This window comes from Lupinus angustifolius, chromosome LG09, assembly GCF_001865875.1.
Source record: "Lupinus angustifolius cultivar Tanjil chromosome LG09, LupAngTanjil_v1.0, whole genome shotgun sequence".
In the NCBI taxonomy this organism is placed as follows: domain Eukaryota; kingdom Viridiplantae; phylum Streptophyta; class Magnoliopsida; order Fabales; family Fabaceae; genus Lupinus; species Lupinus angustifolius.
This window is the reverse complement of record NC_032017.1, coordinates 2,741,415-2,765,020: the sequence shown is the minus strand read 5'-3', so window position 1 is coordinate 2,765,020 and position 23,606 is coordinate 2,741,415. Positions and strand designations below refer to the sequence as shown.

The window sequence follows — 23,606 nt, the reverse complement described above, 5'->3', positions numbered from 1 at the left end:
TTTACAAAAAAAACTATATAATCTTAAGCAACTATCACCAATACATTAATTAACCACATATCTCACCTTAAATTAAACATCATCATAAACACACAAAAAATATAATATAAAATACACTGAACACAATAAATACATTTTAATTCAAAAAAATGAAATATATAAAAATTAAATATATAGTATAACATAATATTCGTCAGCAAGCACTTTAATTCAAAAAAATAAAATATAGAAAAATTAAATATATAGTATCACACAATATTCGTCGGTATTAATTAATGAAATATGAAGTGCGGACGAATATTAAACTATATATAAGGACGAAGAAATGAAAAAACGAGATAAGAAAATAAAGCATAAAATTAAATCTCTAGATTTTTGTTTAAACACCATTACTTTCATTTTCTCTATCTGAAAAGAACGCGCTAGAAGCAAAAAACACTAACACAAATCAGAAAAGGGAAATAATCGTGTGAAGGTTGCGCGGGATGCGATTTGCGTGGTGGCGGTGCTCACCAGGGTCCAATGCACCGAATTACGCGGCGGCGGAAGTTTGTTGTTGCCGTCGTCGCCACCGTTGATGGCCTTGCAGATGACGTGGCAGCCGAGCCTCCTCAGTGATAAACGCAAAACCGGTCCTCCGTTAGGGCTCAGAAATCTCGGCAACTCTTGTTATCTCAATTCCGTTCTTCAGTGCCTTACATATACTCCTCCTCTCGCTAATTTCTGCCTCCGATTTCAACATTCTTCTCTCTGTATATATATATATTTAACAAACCCTCACTCTTTTCATTTTCAATTTCATGTTCATTTTTTATTTTCTTCATTTTGCGTTTTAGCGGTATCCTGAATCTCATTTTCATTTTCAATTTCAATTTCATGTTCACTTTTATTTTCAATTTCATTTGCAATTTTATTTTCGATTTCATGTTCAATTTTATTTTCTTCATTTTGTGTTTTAGCGGTATCTTGAATTATCAATTTCAATTTCAACACTGAAACCTTCGCTCCTTTTTTCATTTTCAATTTCATGTTGAATTTTATTTTATTTTATTCATTTTGCGTTTTAGCAGTATCTTGAATCTCAATTTGAATTTCATTTTAACCGTTTCTTCAATTGCATTTTTTATTTTGAATTTGATTAACTCTAACCCTAACCCTAACGGTTACGTTTTTCCCTCTTTCCAATTTCAGGTGATTCTGCTGCTGCTTCTTCTTGCCCCTTCTGTATACTCGAGAAGCAAATTGCGCGCTCCCTGCGCGTGGATCTCACGCACGACGCTCCTTCAAAGATCCAGAACTGTCTTCGGATATTCGCCGAGCACTTTCGCTGTGGCCGCCAGGAGGACGCGCATGAGTTCCTCCGTTACGTGATTGATGCATGTCACAACACCTGCCTCCGCCTGAAGAAGCTCCGCCGCAAAGGCGGTGTTGGTGTTGGTGATGGTATTGGTGGTAGTGGCGGTGGAGGGAGCTCGATTGTGAAGGAGATTTTTGGAGGAGCGTTGCAGAGTCAGGTGAAGTGTTTGAATTGTGGATATGAGTCTAATAAGGCTGATGAGATAATGGACATTAGTCTTGATGTTTTCCATAGTAATTCGCTTAGAGACTCCATGCAAAAATTCTTTCAGCCTGAGGTTTTAGATGGCAACAATAAGTATAAGTGTGATAGGTAAGTTTCTTTTCATAATTCATTGCTTTCAATGCCGTTTTAAAAGTGAATGCCCAAATTTGCCTCATGAGAAAAAAAAGAATCTAACTGTTACCTAATATACAGTATATTTGGTTATGTGGTTTGTCATTTTTTACATTATTATTGCAACTTTCTTTAAGATGAACCCTGTATGTGGTAGAGGTATCGTGAATTCGGTGCGCCATATGCAGGGTTAAAGAGAGAACACAATTACTATGGAAAAAATGCTCCTCTCAATTTAGTTCCTCAGCAATGAAAAATCACATGCCTCTGAAATACGTCGTGAAAAGTATTGATTTTAACGTGTTTAAGAGGTTTAGGGACCAAGTTGGGCTCTCATGGACTAAATTTGGGTATTTGTTCTGGAGAACACATTTTTTCCAGGGATGTCTTTTGGGTATTTGCTTATTTCTAATTTTTTAGTTTTGGACTTGGTTTTAATTAAAACATGAACTTCTGGTTGTTGTTATTTTGTAGTTGTAAAAAGTTGGTTGCTGCTAAAAAGCAGATGAGTATACTTCAAGCGCCTAATGTCCTTGTGATACAACTCAAGGTTGGTTCATAGGTGTAGTGTAATATGTTTTTGGAAGTTTGGATTAATGGGAATTTTGGGTTTTTTCATGATATTGTGTTGTCTTGTTGAATTTTGGATTGCAGAGATTTGAGGGCATATTGGGTGGTAAGATTGATAAGGCTGTTGCATTTGAAGAATTTTTGGTGCTTTCTAGCTTCATGTGCAAAGCAAGCCAGGTATGTGGAATGTTCGATTTGAACTAGTTACTAGAAAGGGTGTGTCTATTTTTGCACTTGTATGCTCACATTGACATTATAAAAGTGTATAAGGCATGTTAGTTGGATACTTGTGATTAGTTTTTCATTTATGCTTGTGAACCTATAGTCTCCAGAATTTGTTATTCCTTTATCCTGAAATGGCAAAAAAATCAGGGGTAGAAGTCAACTATGCATTCATGAAATTACTTATGGGTAAATAATGTGATTTTTGACAATTGTTCGAGGTCTTACCCATGAGTAAACTCTAGTTTTAAAATATAATATTCCATGAGATTAGTCCAAAGGATTCGTCCTTGAAATCATGGAAGATGAATCAGGTTTTTAAACAGTGTGTATCCTAGTTTGTAGATTTCGAAAATGGTATTCATATTTAGCTTTGTTGGAAAACATATATATGTGAACCTCTCACAGACACAGTAAAAAGTCTTGGTTTGCATTATTGTGCAGTTTGTAATCCACGAGAAGGATGGAAATAATTAATGATTGAGGTTTGGAATCCATGAATTTGTTTGAAAACATTGTAGTCTGTATCAAATTTGGTTTTCTCTATTCTTCCGGAACATATTGAGATTATGATATAAAATAGAAAGTGAAACTCATGAGATGTTGAAGAACTGGGAAGTGCATTTTATCATAAGTATTTAAATATAGACAATTGCATAAGTAAAAAATAAAAAAGTGTTTGTCAATCTGTTATTATATTATTTATATATAAGGTGAATGTGAAAACACGCTTGTGATCCCTTTCTTGTACTTGGCTGTCGATTATAGGACATGAACTATCGGATGTTCAATACAGTGTGTTTCGTAATATGCAGTGCACTAAAATTTTACTTGCTATTCTATGCAGTGTGTTTACTTTTGGTTTTAGACTTGTGTGGACATATATTGTCTCATTTGGATTGCTTTTTGTTTCATTTAGTGTGTTGTATGGTGGGTGAGCCTCAGTATAATGGCGATGTTGTTTGCCTTGTGACCTTGAGTTCAAATCCTGGAAACAACTTCTTCACTGGCGAGGGTACAAGTGTACACATCTACCTTCCTCATACCCCACTAGGTGGGAGCCTTGTGAGTTAGGCTGACCTTGTTTTTGTGTGTACTGTATGGTGCTCTTTGCTTTATAACTGTTGTATCATTGCCTTTTGGGTTCTTCATCTAATTAAGAGGCATTATAAAAGGGGTATATCTTATTTGTGTTCCTGCCAGATGATATTTTATTTTAAAAGCATAGCTAGGCTAGGACTTTAAACTAGTTGGTGAATCTGTAGTGTGGCTTTAGTTCTATATATGAAAGAGCACTCACTGTACAAAGCATTAGTTGTTTGGTGTAGGCACATGTTCTGTAAGATGTGTGCTATGCGGCTAATATTGGCTATTTATTTTTATTTTTTCCATGCTAATATTATATTTAGTTTTTTTCCCCTTCTAAAGTCATATTTGTGCAGGATCCATTACCTGAATATAAGCTCTTTGGTACTATTGTGCATTCTGGCTACTCCCCAGAATCTGGTCATTATTATGCTTATATAAAGGTTTGTGAATTTATAGTTAATTTGTCATCTGTACAGCTATGGTGTTTAACCAATAGATTGATTCCCACATATTATGGCCTGAAAATCAAATTTTATGTTCTATTAATAGGATGCAATGGGTCGGTGGTATTGCTGCAACGATTCTTGTGTAACACTTGCAACACTGCAAGAAGTTTTGTCTGAAAAGGTTTATATTCTTTTTTTCTCTCGAACTAACCAAAGGCCAGTGCCAATTAATAAATCTCCTGCTTCAAATGGTGGAAAGCCTCATCATTCCAATGGTAGTCAGGCATCTGACTGCCCAAAGGTTGATGTACCACCGAAAGCAGTGCGTGCAAAATCAAATTCTGAGCAATCTCAACATAAGGATATGCCAAACATATCTAAGATTGGTAAAGTTCCTTCCAGCTCACGAGTGAAATTTGACATCAATGGAAATTCTAGTTCCAAAAGAGTTTTTGCTTCTGCAAGTGTGAACGGGAAAGATGTAGTTTCTAAGAATCAGTCATTAGCAATAAATGGGCATGCTAAAGTGTCAATTTCTTTGGAGAATGGTAAGAAAGATCCTTCTTCACTACCAACCAGGAATGGCTTTGAGAAAAATAAAGTTGATGTTGCTGACAACTCGGAAAAAAAGGAGGCAGTGTTAACAAATGGACACACTGAAAATCAAAAAGTTGATATCCATTCTGTAAAATCAAATCCTATGGAGGACACTGATAGAAGCAGGGTAACAATGGTTAGAGGGCCTGACACCTTTAATCAAGAAAGCAATGGCCTCAACAACAAACCTAAAATATTGGGGAATAAGAGAGAAATACAGGAGGCTCCATGCATTTTGCTCGCGCAAGACATTCAATCTAGAACAAGAGTTGAAGAACTAAAGAACATGTATGATTTACTGGGTTTCAAGTCGTGTTTTAATTTTCTCTTACTAATTTTAATTGTTTATTTGAATTAAATGTAGAATTGTTTTATAATAAGGCCTATCTATGCTTTGTGTTTTCTGATATAGATTGATAGTTTTGCTTATACTGTAAGTTAATTAATGTTTGACATTGTTCTGTCGTCTTAGTTTTGATGGGGCAATGATATTTGTCGTTGTTATTGTTTGGATAACTTTTTTTGTTGGGGAAGGCAATACAAGGATATATATGTCTGGTAACCAAGTTACTTTGCCATTCCAATTTGAAATTTTGAAAGAATGATCCGGCGATCAATAACGTTAGTGGATGCTCCACGCAAACATTTCCTCCTTCATTATTGTTACCATCTTTTACATTACAGAACATTTTTACACTTGGTCATGTTTATTTGCTTATTTCTTTTGACAATCAGTTTGGCATCTTTACATTCTAAATTATTCATTACTAGTGTGGTGACAGACACTTTTTGCCTACCGACCCACATTCTTACTCAAGTATTCAAGTTTTATATATTTTATTTTGGAGAATTAGAATATCTTTTTTGCATTGAATATATTTTATTTTGTATTTTTATATTGGGTGTACTTTATATTATAATTTTTTGTTTTATTGTAATGTTTAACTTAAGGTGAGAGAGTCGGTTAATATGTTGGTGGTGATTAAATATGATTATCTGATTTTTTTTAGAAATTTAGAAGTGTTAAGGCAAAATAGGAAAGTAAAATTAAACCATGGTGGTAGTTACACCATGTTTTGCCTTCATATATAGTATAGATATAGATATATCTGATTCTGATAGTTTTCTTTCTTAAAAAGCCATTATATGCTGGTTTCTGAAACTGTGTTTTTCCAAATCTTTTTCAGTCTTGGGAAAGAGGCGAAGTCAGTTTTGATGTCATGTGGCTGGACAGATATGGTCTATGACTTCATGCGTTCTAGAAAGAGGTTGTGCACAGAAGAAGCTGGAAATTTAACCAGTGGAGATGAAGCAAGGTAAGTTTGATGAGATTCTTCTTTGCTTTATGAGTTGAGCCATTGATACTCCAGGCTGTGACACAAATCTTTGAACAGTTTCTCACTGTTACTTTCTAAGTTATAAAATTGATTTCATTTTATTCATATTATGTCAATATGGACTATATGTGGTTTGGCTTAGTTCGGAAATGTGGAGGTGTATTATAGAGTTAAGAAATTGTAGTTCTAAAGTTAAAACTAAATTATTTTCCCCTCAACTCAATTGGTTAAGTTGCGGGACATAAAATGAGAGTACCCAAGTTCAAACCCCCAGACGGACTCTTGTCCCTCTCCCCTGGAAAATAAGCTTTGGTTATAAAAAAGATAAAAAGTATTATTTTGGGTGTTGGGGGAGGGTGTGTATGGTGGATACTGCTGGCAACTTGTCATCTTATGTAATCTGTAATTGATAATGCTAGATTTGAGCATTAATTCCAAAAAATGTGTTGAAATTATAGGGTTTAGATATGGAAGGAGAAGAAAGAATGCTCAAAATAGTTAAATTGTATTGATAATATTGTAAGATGTAAGGGGGCTATTGTATTCAGTGGTAAGCCATTTTCTAAAGACTAACTGTTTAGGATGTTTGCATACACATGTCTATCTGTGTTTGTGTGTGCATGCCCATATGCTTCATTTATACTACCGGAAATGAATAGAATAAAGGAAAGTTCCTACATGATATTTCCAAGGCCTAAGCACAATTTATTTATGTCTATACACCTAAAGTTTAATAGTGCCCATGTGGACAGGGGTTTGTCATTACTTATCCTCTTTTTTAATCGATTGCATATCCATTTGTGGTCATCTTGGTTCAGTTGATGGTATTAGAGGGTTCATTGTGTGGCTTTGCCTTCGACTGTCACCGGTTGTAATCCCCGACTTGAAGGTGTGTTATATGCGATGCAGGAAGTCCTTAATAGGAGATGCAAAGGCTGCTTTCTTATCCAAGATTCCCGAGTCTTTGAGAAAGGATATGATCGAACGCCTCCGGTTGTTTAGCGAAGAAAAAAGTACAATTTGAAGGACCTTGATCAGAACATGGTATGTGGTGATCTATTACTACTACTACTATTACTATAATATTATATGTAACCAGTGATTTGATAGATTTTTATATTTCCACAATGTTGCAGCAGCTTGATCTGTCTTGCTAGTGAGAAGCTTGGTGTGTATAGTCTGTATTTCTATTTACTGTAGTGATGGTGGTACCCGTACCGATGCTCAGTTTGGTTTTGTTAGATACTGACTCTTCGAGCTAGCGTCGTCAAAAGCAGGAGAATATGGAGATTGTCTTCCTTGTAGTGGCTTTTTTACGCATCTAGTTCCCGATTTCAATATAGAAGTTCAGATTTCATGTCTTGCCATTAGAGAGCGTATCAGGAATTCTTTTCATTTTGTACAATATCTTTTTTAGTATTGTATTAGAGAGCAAAGTCTTTCTATAAAATTGCTCAACAAATTTTGCATCGAAAATGTGGCTGTGTATGATTTGTGGGTACATGCTACATAAAATATGACCTTAAACTTTCTGGTATTACGTATAAAACATGAGATGCATTCAGAATTGTGGTGATTTTGATATGCGCTGCTTAATGAAAGAATTGGGTGCTGTGCAATGTCATATGGTAAGAAGAGGTACTCAGTTTTAGTGTCATCAGCACTTGCATAACATACTCTTGTATTTTGATACTTTAACTATTTTACAGTGATTTTTTTAGATTAGTTATGTCAATTTGGTACGGGTGAAAATTGTTATTATATAGTAAAGTATAAATTCAAAAAATAAAGAACAAAATGATCACTTTTTGTCTTCATAATGATATCTCTTTGTTGTGCAGTCAAAGTCACTAACAATTAAAGCTAACTACTTATGAACCTGTTGGCAAGTTAATTATCCATTAGAGTAAGTTAGAAACAACACTATGTTTTAATATTTCCCTTGCCATTCTAAAGGACTTTGCATTTGACGACATTTAATGGATTAGTTTTGTTCGTATCATAAACTATAAAAGGGAAATGTGTAATTATTAATAATAAGAAATATAATTATTTAAAATAATGACATTTTTTATAACAGTTGGTCTTTTACCATTATTCACAATCTTATCAATTTTAGCAACAAAGAAAAAAATATTGCAAACAATGCTGAAGAAAAATTAAAAAGATGAGCAATTGTGAAGTTATGGTATCTCATCTTTATCTTGAAGCAACTAGGTGGTTTTATTTTTCCCATATTGAATATACTAAACAAACAAGTACAAAAGACCAATGTCATGAAAGTTTTGGTTCAACATAGAAATACCAATGAAAACAAGATATGTCAATTAAATTTTTTAAACTTTCATTTTTATTATTATTTTTACTTCATTATTATTGGTACGAAATGACAGAATTTGAGACAATATATCTCTATTTTCATGCAGTGATGACCAGTACAATCAAAAACATCTAAGTAAGAATGTGAGTTTTCATAGAAATGCCATCATTTTTCTATTTGTAACCAGTAAGACACGACAATAACTAAATCTTAATTTTATTAGGTAGGATTGGTTATTTGTAACTAGTTAGAAACAGCTACAAATAATAACCAAAACAATATCATCACTACAATTCAAAGCTGTATAAATCTAATAGTTGGGGAAGATTTTTGTATGTTCAAACTCACTATCATAGAATTCATAGACATAAAATAAAGTACGCTTGATTAGAGAAGAGTGAGATGTGCTGTTACCAAATAATATATATGAAAACCTTGGGAAAGTAGCTAACCAAAAAGGAATCAGATTGCACATCTTTTGTACCATAATATGTGTCGCCCCATATATTATGAATTGTGATTGATTGAAGAAAATACATTTAAGTTAAAAATATAATTATTAATTATTTTTCTAACCAATCATAGCTTATGACACATGAAGTGACATATATTGTGAGAGAAAAATATATGCTAATGTTGCTACTTAACTATGTTGTATCTGTGTAGGAAAATGACTATGCAGGTAAATTAATTAATGAAGAGTTTTAATTTACTAATGTAGCTAGTGAAAAAAGAATAAGTTATTCATACAGTAAAAATCACATTTTTCAGATTTTATAAGAAAGATAATTTTATAAAAAATCAAATTTTGTTGGCTTATGCCATTATTATTCAAAATAAAAGAGAGAAAAAGAACCATATGTTTTTAACAAAAATCATTTACATTGGCTACAACCTTGGATCTTATTTTTTTCTTAGAACATAACAAAGTAGAAATACAATTTTCCAAAGCTAATGTAAGATGATGCATCACTTTTATATCATCATTACAAAAAATTGCAATTCTTTCCTTATCTTGTATATGATTCTTACAAGTATTTCAAGAGTCTTGCATTGAATATTTTCCCTCTTTACAAGGTGCTGAAACTAATATACTTTGTTTATATACACTGTAACAGCATACAATAAAACAAATCACTTTTAACTAAGATCTTCAGCAGCCCAAATATTTTGATGTTGGAATTGTCACCTTTTGGCATGAAATGTCATAACATCAATTGGAGAGAGTGGTGCAACTTTTTTCTTCAGCAGTAAGGCCAAAAATGCATTTGGACTCTGTCAAAAACATTATATGAATCAATGTCATTGTAACACATCATTACTAGTTGTTCTGTAATCATCAAGCTCCTACTCCTTCCACAGCAGCTGCCATTGATGCCGAGGCCTCTTCGAGAGTTCGCTTCTTCTGAACTTTATTGAAGGCTTCAACACGGTCACCCTCTTCCCAATCATTGTAATCTTCTAATCCAAGTCCACACTCAAGACCAGCATTTACCTGTTGAAGAGGAAGAGAAAATGCATGTGAATTCAAGCAGTAGATACAGTAACAAGGAGAAGCAACAACCACCCAAGAAACAAAATACATATTCCGCTAGGAAGGAAAAATACGGTAAATATCGGATGCCGGTATGGCAAGGAAAAAGCAACCCTCGAACCCGAAGTGAAGAAAATATAATCTACATGCAATCAGTTGTTTCAAGTGTTCTAAATAGCACGAACAAAAAAAGCTATTATAATTTACATGTTAAAGAGGGAAAATTTACAAGCATTCCTCATAATAGCCAATTCATGTGATAGAACTCAGAAGAAATCTTAAGGAACACAGTATAAGCAAAATATCAATAGTTTAATCTGATTCACTGTCCATGTAAGAAAGTGTCAAATTGTTTGACTAAGGTAATTCACTTGAAATAAAAACCTTTCATAGTCCTTCACATGGGGGCATCATATAGTCCTTCATAATAGGACCTATTTCTTTAGTCTTAAAAAGAGTGACCCTCTAGTGTGATTTTGACATAAAGTTATCCGTGATAAGCTGAAAACTAAAAGATGAATTTCAGCCTTTTCCGAACATTTTTAGTAATTGTCTGATCAAACAAACGTAAACGTCAGTAGTTTTTTATTAAAAGAAAACTCAAACTTTTAACATTAAAGTAAACAAAAATTTGATCTAAATGAGAGTGGGGCTTCATTGTTTTCAGTTTATATACTTAGATTCTGAGCAGCCATCTGACATTAAGACCGGAAAACAACAAAATGATTGTATAGCGGGTCACATAGCAGTAAGATGATTCTTACTATGCAACAACTTAACTGGAAATCCATAACTGCGATTATAATTAAGCACATTCATGCGACAAAGCCCATTGTTATATAGATACACTCATATACATATACCGGTTGAAGACAACCAATCCAAGTTCCAACTATGAGCATCCGGCGATATCAATCAAAGCTCCATTAGAAGGAAAAAAACTAAAGGGGTTGTCAATTTTGCTAGATTTACAATCAAACACCTATATTAAATCAACTAGTACAGCAATAGACAATTCAGCAGCAAATATTGCGTTATCATTATTCTAAATCTATTATAATGATATTTATCCATTATAGCATATTTGATGGACAAAGTTACCAGATTTAAACATGATCATTTCTCATTTATATAAAAAAGCGTGGAGCCTATGCAATTGGTAATAACCAAAAGCAAATGAAGATAAAGTCATATAATTTAGAATGAATCGTTGTTCAATCATCTTCATTCTTGTATATGAATCATAAAAAATGGGAAGTAATACAAGAAGCAGAATCATACCTCTTTAACCATTTCCTTCACTCGTTTCAAAGAATCAAGGACACCAACATGAATTACTTTTCCCTTCCGAATGACACGAATACCACAGTCTTTTGTCATCTTTCCCTCTGTAACCATGCATCCCGCAACACGACCACTACCACTGCTGAATGTGGCCCGTACTTCTGCTGAGCCAATTGGTATTTGTTCCTGCCAAAATATAGCAGTTAGTCTTGGAGCTGAAACTTCGGTAACTTTTATGTTCAGAAATAACACAAGTGATAAGCAACAAAGTTTTCCCTAGTATTCATCAACTCTAATTCAAAATATCCCTGAACCAAAAATGTCGAGGAAGGACAAGTTGATACTACCTAATGCACATTAGACAGTATATTACAGTTACAATATACAATTATTATGAGTTGATGAAATAAAACATGAAAGTAAGTACATAATGAATCTACAAGTATGTTTTAGGAAACAAGGTTTTTAACATGATTCTATGTAATTTGAGATATTTTCTTTACAACGCCACTGCACGTAAGAGACATATAATATTAGTGTCTATTCAAACAAAAGTGTTTATGCATAATCTATGAGAGGCTGCAAATTCAAAGATCTGTTTATTCACCTCAACAAGATCCAAGAGTCCTTCCATTGCATTTCGCACATCGTCAATTAATTCGTAAATAACTCTGTATAATCTAATCTCAACAAGTTTATTCTCCGCATAGCTTTTCACAGAGCCTGGTGCTTTGACATTAAATCCAAAAATAATAGCTTTGCTTGCGGTTGCGAGGTCAACATCACTTGTGTTTACATCACCTGTTGCTTCCAACAAAAACTTCAACGTGACATTATCTTGTGGTAGCACCTGCAGCGCTTGTCTGACAGCTTCAATGGATCCCTAGCCACAACCAAGAAGAATGACATTTAATTGCAAGTATAGCGGTAACTAAAGTCGTTATCATAAAAAATGTTGTAGTAGCAATTTAGGACAATACAGGAAATGCCGACTTCTTTGTATGACTAACATTGGGAATACAACAGTTTTGTGTATCTATTATCAATCCAAGAATTTGATTGATTATTGGTAATTTTTGTGCTTCTGGGTATTTAGAAGTGAAAGCTTTCTCAAATAGGCTACACTTAGAAGTTAAATGAACACAAACATGCATGCACACATATTATACGCCTTAACCAATATATATAAACAAGCAATGCTAATTATTAATAGCTATCACTATCTAGGCCTATTTTTTAAAATGAGCTTATGTCAGGGTGTTAGTAGGTCATATTCCGAATTTTTAATAGCTATATTAGACTCCTTCCTATTGGCATACGCATTTTTGCCTGCAAAACGTACTTAAAGCCCTTTTGTGGTAGTAAATGGCATATGATATGTTCATATGATAAACATTCCAGGTAAACATCAAGTCATCAACATGATGCTTTACATATTTTAGTAAAACTAACAGCAATCATACCTGAAGATCAACCTTCAAGATAATATTTAGTTGGTGCAAGTCTAGTCCAGATAGCTTTCCCGATGAAACTGCAGAAGCTAAGGAGGAAAGGGTGACCTTGCCATCCCCTGCCTTTGCTGAAATACGCTCATTTCGCAATGACTCAGCACGGGACTCCGCCCTTTCACGTGCAGTATCAAGGGATTCGACAACCTCAAATTCATCACCAGCATGTGGAACATTATTCAATCCAATAACCTACAGAGATGCAACCACGTCAGAAAATTTTGAGCAAGATTGACTTTTGGCATTCATCCAGAACCTTACAATTTGCATGGTTATTAAAAAGTAATTGAAAACAAACACTAGGATATTTGCAAGTCTATATTCTCGACCATTGTAAATATTTTCTTGTGCTACTAACAGCAACAACAGTGCGACCAAAAGATTGTAAACCTTTCATTCTTTATCAAAATCCACCATTTGAGTCGATTAGTAAATTTATACTTGACACATGCCTGTGATTCAATCCATGCATGTTTTAGGGGAAACCACAAAGTTGTGGATCTGAATCATATAATGTAGAGTCACGGCATTGATATAGCAGATTAGTTACCTCTTTCTTGTACTATGCATTTTCTATGTTATGCTATGCAATTTCTTAACATAGAAACTTTCTCCGGAAAAATTAGCAATGCATCATATGTCCTATTCTGTACTATGAATTGACAAACCTGTACAGGCATAGAAGGCGTAGCTAAATCAACACGCTTTCCACCATCATCAAATAAAGCCCGCACCTGTAAACGGTAAATAAAACACATTTGCCAATGCAGAGGGAAGCAGATCAGATTGTGACTAGAATTCAATGACCGAAAGTTAAGGACACTGTAACATTGAATTTAAGTTCACATATCTACCAACCTTTCCAAAAGCTTCTCCACAAACCACTATATCTCCCCTTTTAAGGGAGCCATTCTGCACGATAAAACTAGCAAATGGTCCTTTTGATTTATCTAGACCTGCCTCAATGACTGTACCCTTTGCACTTCTATTAGGATTAGCTTTCAGCTCTTGCAACTAAACAAATGATGCTTGAGTTAGAATAAATACCAGGAAGATAAAAGAAAACCCAAAAAAGTGTAGAATTTAACCAAACACTGCATCAATTAGTCAATAGTCTTTGCAATACCACAAAAGCACAAAAAAATAATACGGTTGTCCAGAACATGAGACTTCAGAATGCTAGGACACCTTAACCATAATAGTTATTTTATGTGTTTTTATGCAGTATGCATCAATGTGCATTGTATACCTATTAAAGATGGGAAAGTGTGAGGGTAAGACACCATCTATCTTTGTGCAAATATCAAGAACGACTTAATGCGTGTAAAATTACTGTGATACTGGTTTATTTCTTGCTACTGATCACACATTATATGCCAAAAGCAAGATTTTCTATCTATATAATAATTATAATAAACGAAATTTGAAATAGTGAATTAATCAGATAAAGAGAAAGAATGGTCGAAGAATAAGTCGAAGAATAATGTGAGTTAAACTAGTCATGACACCAAAAGAGAGCAAGTTACCTCAGCAACAAGCATAACAGTTTCCAAGAGATCATCTACATTCTCCCCTTTAAGAGCACTTATCTATTGACAAGAGAAAGAAAGTACAATATAACCTCCGATACAGAAACATAAACAAATATGATAATGATTCCGATTTCCAACAAATAGGAAATATATACCTGGACCATTGGGACATCACCACCCCAGTCTTCAGGCATTAGACCAATTGAAGAAAGCTCTTGCATAACTCGGTCTGGATTTGCTCCATTTTTATCTATCTGTTTTAAATTAAAGCACAATAATGTGATCAACAATTGCTGAAGTCATCACCGAGTACAGCATAAGAACTACACATGAAGTGGGCATGCCTTGTTTATCGCAATGATTATGGGTACTCCTGCTGCTTTGGCGTGAGCTATTGCTTCGTTTGTTTGAGGACGAATACCATCATCGGCAGCCACAACAATGATAGCAATATCTGTTACACTTGCTCCGCGAGCCCTCATTGCCCCAAATGCCTACAGAACGGTATATAATAGATATCATCTAAGGAACAATAGGTACAAAGGGAGTTACGGTTAACGATGCATATAAGAACTACACACTAGCATAAGTCAGCAAGTCATCACATTGATTACCTGACCATGATTGAGTAGAAGGAAATGTACAAGTAGTTTTGCATATGCATCAGAAAAATATTAGCAGTGAGAGTAGTGGCATGGCATTTGATCTACGAAAAGAGTAAGTCCTATAATGAATTCAATTCCCAATTTATATTCTATTCCTAGTATTCAGACCTTTCTTTGTTTTTATTTTATTTTTATGATATTTTCAACCTTAGAGCATATATTAACTCATATGTTTTCGGTCGTATCAATTGTAATTTCAAAAGTGAGTATACCTCATGCCCAGGAGTATCAAGGAAAACGCAAGGCAACTCCTTGCCATCAAAAGGTACTTGCACTCTATAAGCACCAATTCCCTGTGTGATCCCACCAGCTTCAGAAGCAGCTACCTGTTAACAATTGGTACACGAGGATTGGATTAAATTATATGCCATGAATATCAGTACTTCGAATTTTAGGCCTATGCTTCTTCAAACAAACAAAAAGCATAAAGGTTGTATTAAATTTTCACCATACCTTGCTCTTCCGTATATAATCCAAAAGTGTTGTCTGCGAATTGACAACACCAACAAATATCAGAAACCAGAGGAATCCGGGCTGAAAATCAGATATAAAGGAAGAATACAAAGTGATGTACTTACTTTGCCATGATCTACATGGCCCATGATAGTAATGACCGGAGGTCTATCTTTGAGTTTGTCAAGGTCACCTTCATCAAGGATTTCCCTTTTCTTTGCCAATGCTTCAACTTTGACAGGGTCGGCATCTATGACTTCCACATCATATTCTTTACAAATCATCTTCACCATATCTTTGTCCAGAGTTTGTACCCCATCTGGTTTAATCCCCCGGGAGTATAGAGAACCGAGGATTTCACCTTCACCGATTGCCAAGTTGTAGGCCAACTCCTCCACCAGCATACCTTTATCACTAACCTCGAGAATTTCTGCTTTGACAGGAGCTGCATCTCTGGCAGCTTGGAGTCTTGCTGCCTTTCGACTTGCTTTACTCCACTTCCTTCCTTTCCTTGCAGCCCCGGGAATAGAGCCCTTCAATTCTGATGTGTCATCATCAGGAATGGCATCGTTGAGTTTTCGTCTTCTTGCTCCACCCCCAGCCGGAGCACCTTTCTTCCGGTAATCGTCTTTAAACTTTCCTGGCGGAGGGGCCTTCCCTGGTTTTGGAGGGGCAAGAACAGCTTGAGCAATTACAGGATCAACAACTGGTTTCTTGGAAGCAAATTTGTCAATCAAGATGGGTCCCTTCCTTTCTTTAGTTTTAACCGGTTTGTCAGTTGCCCCAGTGTCCTTCAAGACAACAGGCTTTTTCACGGGTGGTGGAGCTGGGGGAGCTATAGAAGGTCTAGTTAGCAACTTCGGTTGAGGTTTTGGAGGAAGCTGAGGAGGGCGAGATTGAGATGCTAGTACCTTCTCCCCTCCCCCAATTTGAGATTCATCCCTTCCATTCTGGTTACTACCCGGCTTAGGTACTTCCTTCACAACCTTCTGCACAGTTGAAACCGTATCCCCTTTACGCCACACACTCTTCACAGTCTTGGCCTTCTGGTTTTTTGTTGAATTTACCGTTTTATCAGCTCTCAGATTAGCATTGACATTAGATAACACTGGTTTATTCACCGGCCCGTTATTCCTTTTAGCATCATCCAACTTATGATTACTTTTCCCCAGCTTTTCCGCCTTCTCCAACACTTCTCCAAGTGATTCAATCACTTTGTTCCTCTCTTCCACATCTCCACCGACCTCACTATTCCTCGAGTTCACGCCTAAAATCGCATTACCCTTCCCACCCAACGACTTCAAAACAGGCTTAGGGGGAGGCTTAAGTACAAAATCAGCACCACCATCTCCACCCTTATTACTACTTTCTCTACTACTGTTAGAATCAAGGGACACTGAATTTCCTTGATCAGCAACAAAATCAGTTGTCGTAACCGAACATCTACACATGGACAAAGACACACAATGCCAATTTTTCTTACCCTTAGAGCTCCCTCTAGAGAAAGACACTCTCCTCACACTAGAGTGAGACCTTCTAGAAGAACTCACACACATTAGGTTCCCCAAATTCACAGGGGAAGCTAGAGAACTCATTGCTCCTTGCACGTTTCCCACTAATATAAGCATATTACACTCCACACCACACAAAAATTAAATAAAAAAAATTAAAAAAAATGCTCCAAATATGCAAGGAATTCTTAACAATTGATCATTATAGTACACACCCCAGTTAAGAATTCAATATACCCAGAAACTAAAATCTACTGAAAATGACAAAGTAATAGTAAAAATGATTTTCTTTGCTCCAATATAAGATTATGAATATGGTACCTCGGGTTTAAAGATTGAAACTTTATGTGTGAAAATGGAAAAGAACATGCAAAAGGGTTGTGGGTATTGCAGAATAAAGTGACATTAAGGAGAGAAAAGAGAAGGAAATGAAGAAGTGAGTTTGTGTTGTGGATATTGAGGTTGAGATAAAGTTATGGGAAATTATGTGAAGGGGTTTCTATGTGGATGGTTATATGCCTATCAAATTTTGTGTATGCGATAAGGCTTTTGATTTTGTTTTTCGTGGCTATTGATGCATATATGGTTTTGTTCTCTTTCTTCTATGTACTTACAAACATATAATGTTATAAACATAACATGATGTAATTAGATCTACAGTAATAGCCACTTATTAAGAGAACGATCTCATAATCTAAAATGAATTAATTTCTAGCCTTTACAAAAAAAAGCTAATAAACATGTTAAACTAGGCATGTAATTTTCCTTTCTACGAATCATGTAACTAATTCATTTTGAAATGTGTGGTTGTCTCTACCAATAATTATTGTTCACATAAATTGAATTATTGACATTTTGGTTTTTCTAGGGATTTCATGTGCTTTACAATTGATAACTAGGAATAAAGCTTCTTCATGGGTTATTGTATTTTAATTAAAAAATAATTATTTATTTTATGTAAGTTCAATTATGGGCCAAAAAAAAATACTATTTGCATTCTCACTTTAAATTATTTGCAATGACAATATTAAGCTTTTTTTATTATTGGCACAATAAGTGAGTAATAGATAATGAAATGAAATATACAAATAATATTATTGATAAACAACTTATTTTTTCCAATTATTATAGTCAACATTTTTTTTGTACTACCAAATATATTTATCACATTTTTGGGGAAGTAATTAACTTTTTCTTGGGTTCATGTCTGCTCCTCTAATAAGTATCACTCCCAAGAATCGAAACCTCGACTTTGGGGATTCAATGGACTTGGAGCATCTACAATGGTGCAACCCATTTTTTGTTCTTAAATGGGCCCCACTGATTATTTTATATTTGTTTACACATTCCAACAACTTAAACAACTCAAGCCAAAATCACCTCCAATGGTGCAACTATATTTCCGTTCTTAAATGACCCACAAACCTACCACATGTTTATATTTCACATTAATATTGATTTCTTCTCTCTCTTCTTAATTTTATAAGAGTAAATTACATTGTCACCCCCTGAGTTTTAGCGATATTACATAAATCACCCCTCAATTATTTACACCTACACAAACCCCTTATTTTTATACTTTTATTACACTAATCACCCCTGAACGTGAAATAAGTGTAATCTTTTAAATAAAAAATGTGATAAATGCAATTTAGTTAAATAAAACATAATATATTGTAGAGACAAGTCCAAATAATATATGAGTTAATACATATTTATCATTTTTGGTTCGTTACGATATAGTATAAGAACGATTTAAACAACATCTCTTTGGAATTGTTGATGCATTTTGTAACAAAAAATAATAAAGATACATTGATTTGTATAATATTTGGATTTGTCTCAACAACATATCATGTTTTGTTTAACTTAATTGCATTTATCATATTTTTTGTTTAAAAAATTACATTTATTTTTCATGCAGAGTTGGTCAATGTAATGAAAGTGTAAAAATTATGGGGTTTTGTGTAAGAGTAAAAAAGTGAGAATGATTTGTGTAATTTCACTAAAACTCAGGGGGTGTCAGTATAATTTACTTTTTTTTTAATGTTGTCTAAACTATAAAAACAATGCTTATTTAGTTCACTGTTGCGAAATAAGCACAAGAACATCTTCTCCAATTGTGAAATTAGAAGAATAACATTCTTATTTAGCTATAAACTCACTTTTTTTCACCATTGTGAGGCTCTTACACTACTAAATCAACTCATTTTTCTTTCAACATGTTTCTTTATCATAGTAAGTATGATTTGAACTTCACATACAAAATAGATAATTCAAACGTGTATATATTTCTAAAATTTTAATCTCTATTCTTGTAAATGGAGTTATGTACTATGGCTTTAATATCATGAAATCTTTTAGATTCTTCTAATAACATAAGTGTTAATGCTAAAAAAATACGTAGAAAGCTCACATGTTCAATTTTAATTGTCTTTGTTTCCTGAAAAATAGAGAAATTTTATTATTTGTAGATGTTATTGTTTTAATTAACTTTTCCTCACATAAATATGATAGTATCTAATTTATGTAATTTTCTATATTATTTATTGGTACTTTTCGACAATTGATTACGTTGTTCTTAATTGGCTTCATTTGAATATGATTTGTGGATATGTAATTACTAAAGTCTCATAAGTAATATTATACTTTCAGCTACATTTTGGAAGAAAAAACAAAGTATTCAAGTGAGAGTTATATCAACAAAATTTCAACACCACAATTTAGGTTTGTAGCTTCAACATTCTTGTTTCCCATTGGAGGGGGAGGCTTGGAGATGAAAAACACTACAATTATATGGAGTTCATATTGGTGATCTTCCATGAAGGGTTATTATTATCTTCTCTTCTCCATGTGTTGGTTAGCATTGAAATGAGTACTTAAATCATTTCTTGTTGGGATTGATCTAGCTATTAACTTCTAGGTGTCCATTTTGGTTCATATTTGGATACTTTTATTTCCATTCAATTATTTTTAGGATTTAGTATTTTTCTTAATGCTTGATCACATAAAGCATGATTTTGAATATTACAACGCTGGTGGAAATCATATGCTTGATTTGAACTAAAATATCTCATCTACCTAGTGGTTCTGATTTCCATTGTTATGAAACTCGATCTAGATATCAAACTGAAAAATGTCGTCTATTAGGTTTAGTCAATTAAATTGTGTGACCAGTGTTAGAATTTCTTACAATTTGTGGGTCACAAATATAATTCTATAATTGTGTTATGACCATTATTTAATTAGTCAAAAATATAAAATGGTCTTCAGTAATTAATTTGGTGGCTAATGGCATATGTGACATGAAATATTATAGGTGTAGATACATTCAGACAATTTCTGATTTAATGAAGGGACTGAATTAGAACTATTGCAACTTAAGTAGTAACCGTTTCAGTTACTTTTACGGTTTATGGTTCAACAGGTTTTAGTTGAGTGATTAAGGAGAATAAAGATGGATAAGAATAAAGTTATCCATAAGGGGTTAAGATATACCATCAGGATATCTATCACAACTCCATCAGGTTCATACACTCACTTGAGCTTTCTCATTCCCCTCTAGAGAAGCAGAAGGAAATCCATCAGGCTCTAACATCTGGAAGATCATCACACCCACATACCTTCGAGATTCCAAATGGCTAATCAAGGTATGCTCTTCTTCTTCACCATGAAATCAATTGGGGTTTCTTTGGTCTGGATCATGGTTGTTCCATTTGAGTTTATGTATGGGCATAAACATCATGTTGTAGGAACAAAACCATGATCATCAGAATTTCCGCATTTTGTTTAAAGGAATATTAATGGAGAAAATATCAAACAATTGGTATCAGAGCCGCCCTAATTTGATTCATGTGTGAAATTAGGTTTCTTGTTTTTTCTTCCCCAAAATCTGGATTGATTTAGGGTTTTGGGTTTTATATATGTCATGGATCGATTAGGATAGAAATTGATTGTTTTCCATGTATATAGCTATAGATTCGAAATGAATCGATGTTTTTCTGGTGTTTTCTTGAATTTTTGGGTGTTTTTTTCCGGAAAAGAACGATGCAGAAAATGCCATGTTCGTATTCTATCGCAGTGCTCTCGCTCAAGCGAGAGCTGCCTCGCCCAAGCGAGAGTGCCTCGCCCAAGCGAGAGCTAAACAGTAGCATTGGCTTCTATTGCGCTCAAGCAAGAGTACCTCGCTCAAGCGAGAGTATGCTCGCCCAAGCGAGAGTATAATAAGATTTATGGGGCTTTGATATCTCTGTGCACTAACTTTGATTGTTATTTGGTTATCCATTAAGTTGTCTGCTATTTCAAGTGAGCCAATTGAAGTGAAATGTCGCCAAAGTGACCCCTTTCATAGATATAACTCATGAGGAATAGTGGATGTAAGTGTGTAGGATTATTCATGCGAGTATTGACTGGCCAAATGAAAGTTAATATTTGGCCGAAGATCATACACACCTGTGATGATAAACATGTTATAATTCTAAATTTTTTATACATGTGAATGATGAATCAATCCAAAGAGGGATTCGTTAGTTGACATGCCTTATTATAAATGTTTGATCATTATAACAAGAGTATCACTTGCAGTTAATATTACTGTCCAAAGACTTGATATTAATGGTGCACTAGGTATGTTGAATTGGACATACCATTATTTAAGCACATTGATAATTTTAAGTTGTGAACATAATTTAATATTTTGTCTTTTGTTCTGTTCAGCTACATCAATTGCTTCTATATCTGCAAAATTAAATTCGGTTTTGGTCCATATTGGAGAAAATTTAAGGACTGGAAAGAGAACATGGAAATTGTTCTTGGCTGCATGGATCTAGACTATGGATTAAGGGTAAAACAACCCCCTTCTTCTTCGGAATTCAGTGTCTCTAAAGAGATGAAGGATTATGAGAAGTGGGATCGCTCTAATTGCATGAGTCTAATGATTATTAAGTGCGGCATTCCAGAGGTCTTTAGGGGTACTATCTCATATGAGATAAACAATGCCAAAGTTTTCCTTGCTGAAATTGAAAAACGCTTTGCAAAGAGCGATAAGACGGAAATAAGTACTCTGTTACAGAACTTGATTTCCATGAGGTATCAAGGCAAGGGAAACATAAGGGAGTACATTATGGGAATGTCCAATATTGCTTCAAAACTTAAGGCCCTTAAGCTTGAGATGTCGGAAGACTTACTCATACATTTGGTCTTACTTTCCCTTTTTGCACAATTCAGTCAGTTTAAGATTTCTTATAACTGTCAAAGGGAGAAATGGACTCTAAATGAGCTCATTTCATTTTATGTGCAAGAAGAGGAAAGACTGAAGCGAGAAAGGACTGAAAGTGCCCATTATGTTAGTACCTCTAAGGACAAGGGCAAAAGGAAAAACACTTCAAAGCCCAAGAATGAAGGTGTTAAGGGTCCAGTGCAAAAGAAGCAGAAACAGGTTGATGTCTGCTACTTTTGCAAAGGAACTGGACATCAAAAGAAGAAATGTGTAAAGTATCACGCCTGGCGTGCTAAGAAAGGTACATTCCTTGCTTTGGTCTTTTCTGAGGTCAATTTAACTTTAGTACCTGGAAACACCTGGTGGTTAGACTTCGGTTCAACTTCTAACATCAGTGTTTCAATGCAAGGTTTCCTGAGCTACCGAAAGCCTAATTATGTTGAAAGATACATCTACGTTGGCGATGGAAAGTCGGTAGAAGTGGAAACTATAGGGCATTTTAGATTGTTATTATGTACTAATTTTTATTTGGATTTGAAAGACACTTTTGTTGTACCGTCTTTTAGACATAATTTAATTTATGTTTCTTATTTGGACAAATTTCGTTATTGTTGTTCATTTGGAAACAATTCGGTTCAATTGACTTTAAATTCAAATGTTATTGGAACTGGTTCACTTATGTTGAATGACAACCTTTATATGCTGAATATCATAACTGATTATAGCGAAACCCTGAATGTGGAATCACGTGGTACTAAGCGTAAAATTGAAAATAACAATTCAGGTGCATTATGGCACAAGCGCCTATGTTACATTTCTCAAAAGTGAATTGAGTGTCTTGTGTCAGATGGGATTTTGGATTCCATTGACTTCACAAACCTTAATGTTTGCGTTAAATACATAAAAGGAAAACAGACCGAACAATCGAAATCTGGTGCATATAGAGCTTTAGACGTCTTGGAATTGATACATACAGATATTTGTGGGCCATTCCCTACGGCTTCCTGTAATGGTCAACAATACTTCATATCATTCATAGACGATTATTCTCATTATGCATACATTTTTCTAATTCATGAAAAGTCCCAATCGGTGGACGTGTTCAAAACTTTTAAGGCTGAGGTTGAAAATCAACTCGGCAAAAGGATTACGTGCGTCAGATATGACCGTGGTGGTGAATACTATGGCAGATATGATGGTTCAGGTGAACAACGTTTAATGCCTTTTGCCAAATACTTAGAGGAATGTGGTATAGTCCCACAATACACCATGCCAGAATCGCCTAGCATGAATGGTGTGTCTGAAAGACAAAACCAGACTATCTTAAGGACATGGTAAGGAGTATGATTTGTCACTCTACCTTTCCAGAGTCACTCTGGGGAGAGGCACTTAAGACAACAGCTTATATTCTTAATAGGGTGCCAACTAAGGCAACTGCCAAAGCACCTTATGAGCATTGGACTGGGCAAAAGCCTAGTCTAAAGCATTTTCATGTGTAGGGATGTTCAGCTGAGGCAAGGCCTTATAGGCCTCATGAAAAGAAATTAGACTCACGTACAGTGAGCAATTACTTTATTGGTTACTCTAAGAAATCAAGGGGCGATAAATTTTATGACCCAAATTTAAA

At 34.6% G+C, this 23,606-nt stretch overlaps 2 protein-coding genes and 1 long non-coding RNA gene across 4 annotated transcripts in view; 2 read left to right on the top strand and 1 right to left on the bottom strand.

Annotated features, from left to right (window-relative positions):
- Positions 578–7,536, top strand: LOC109357135 (ubiquitin carboxyl-terminal hydrolase 25). The gene is made up of 9 exons (XM_019600880.1): positions 578–752; positions 1,192–1,669; positions 2,168–2,243; positions 2,348–2,440; positions 3,928–4,014; positions 4,124–4,905; positions 5,805–5,933; positions 6,864–6,998; positions 7,091–7,536. The coding sequence occupies exons 1-8, from the start codon at positions 578–580 to the stop codon at positions 6,976–6,978; spliced, it is 1,935 nt and encodes a 644-aa protein (XP_019456425.1). The 3' UTR covers positions 6,979–6,998; positions 7,091–7,536.
- LOC109356669 (translation initiation factor IF-2, chloroplastic-like) lies at positions 9,208–17,314 on the bottom strand. 2 transcript variants are annotated; one of them, XM_019600118.1, is made up of 13 exons: positions 17,083–17,314; positions 15,376–16,884; positions 15,251–15,283; positions 15,010–15,123; positions 14,477–14,626; positions 14,288–14,386; positions 14,127–14,189; positions 13,459–13,614; positions 13,269–13,334; positions 12,556–12,792; positions 11,700–11,975; positions 11,090–11,278; positions 9,208–9,769 (listed from the first exon to the last, which is right to left on the bottom strand). In XM_019600118.1, the coding sequence occupies exons 1-13, from the start codon at positions 17,128–17,130 to the stop codon at positions 9,614–9,616; spliced, it is 3,096 nt and encodes a 1,031-aa protein (XP_019455663.1). In that variant the 5' UTR covers positions 17,131–17,314; the 3' UTR covers positions 9,208–9,613. The 2 variants fall into 2 exon arrangements, with proteins under 2 accessions (XP_019455663.1, XP_019455664.1); XM_019600119.1 differs by having other exon boundaries at positions 9,230–9,769; positions 15,376–17,049; positions 17,083–17,161.
- LOC109356670 overlaps positions 17,048–23,606 on the top strand; it is an 8,974-nt gene continuing 2,415 nt past the window's right edge. The window contains exon 1 of the long non-coding RNA XR_002108770.1: positions 17,048–17,201. This is a non-coding gene — a long non-coding RNA (uncharacterized LOC109356670). The remainder of the gene's footprint in view (positions 17,202–23,606) is intronic.

Excerpts from the sequence above, each read along its gene's own strand:
- LOC109357135 (XM_019600880.1), top strand. The coding sequence starts at position 578 with ATGGCCTTGCAGATGACGTGGCAGCCGAGCCTCCTCAGTGATAAACGC. Across the intron at positions 2,441-3,927 it reads TCATGTGCAAAGCAAGCCAG|GATCCATTACCTGAATATAA; the intron begins GTATGTGGAATG and ends ATATTTGTGCAG. Across the intron at positions 4,906-5,804 it reads GTTGAAGAACTAAAGAACAT|TCTTGGGAAAGAGGCGAAGT; the intron begins GTATGATTTACT and ends AATCTTTTTCAG.
- LOC109356669 (XM_019600118.1), bottom strand. The coding sequence starts at position 17,130 with ATGTTCTTTTCCATTTTCACACATAAAGTTTCAATCTTTAAACCCGAG. Across the intron at positions 15,284-15,375 it reads GCCATGTAGATCATGGCAAA|ACAACACTTTTGGATTATAT; the intron begins GTAAGTACATCA and ends GTCAATTCGCAG. Across the intron at positions 13,335-13,458 it reads GTGGAGAAGCTTTTGGAAAG|GTGCGGGCTTTATTTGATGA; the intron begins GTTGGTAGATAT and ends TACCGTTTACAG.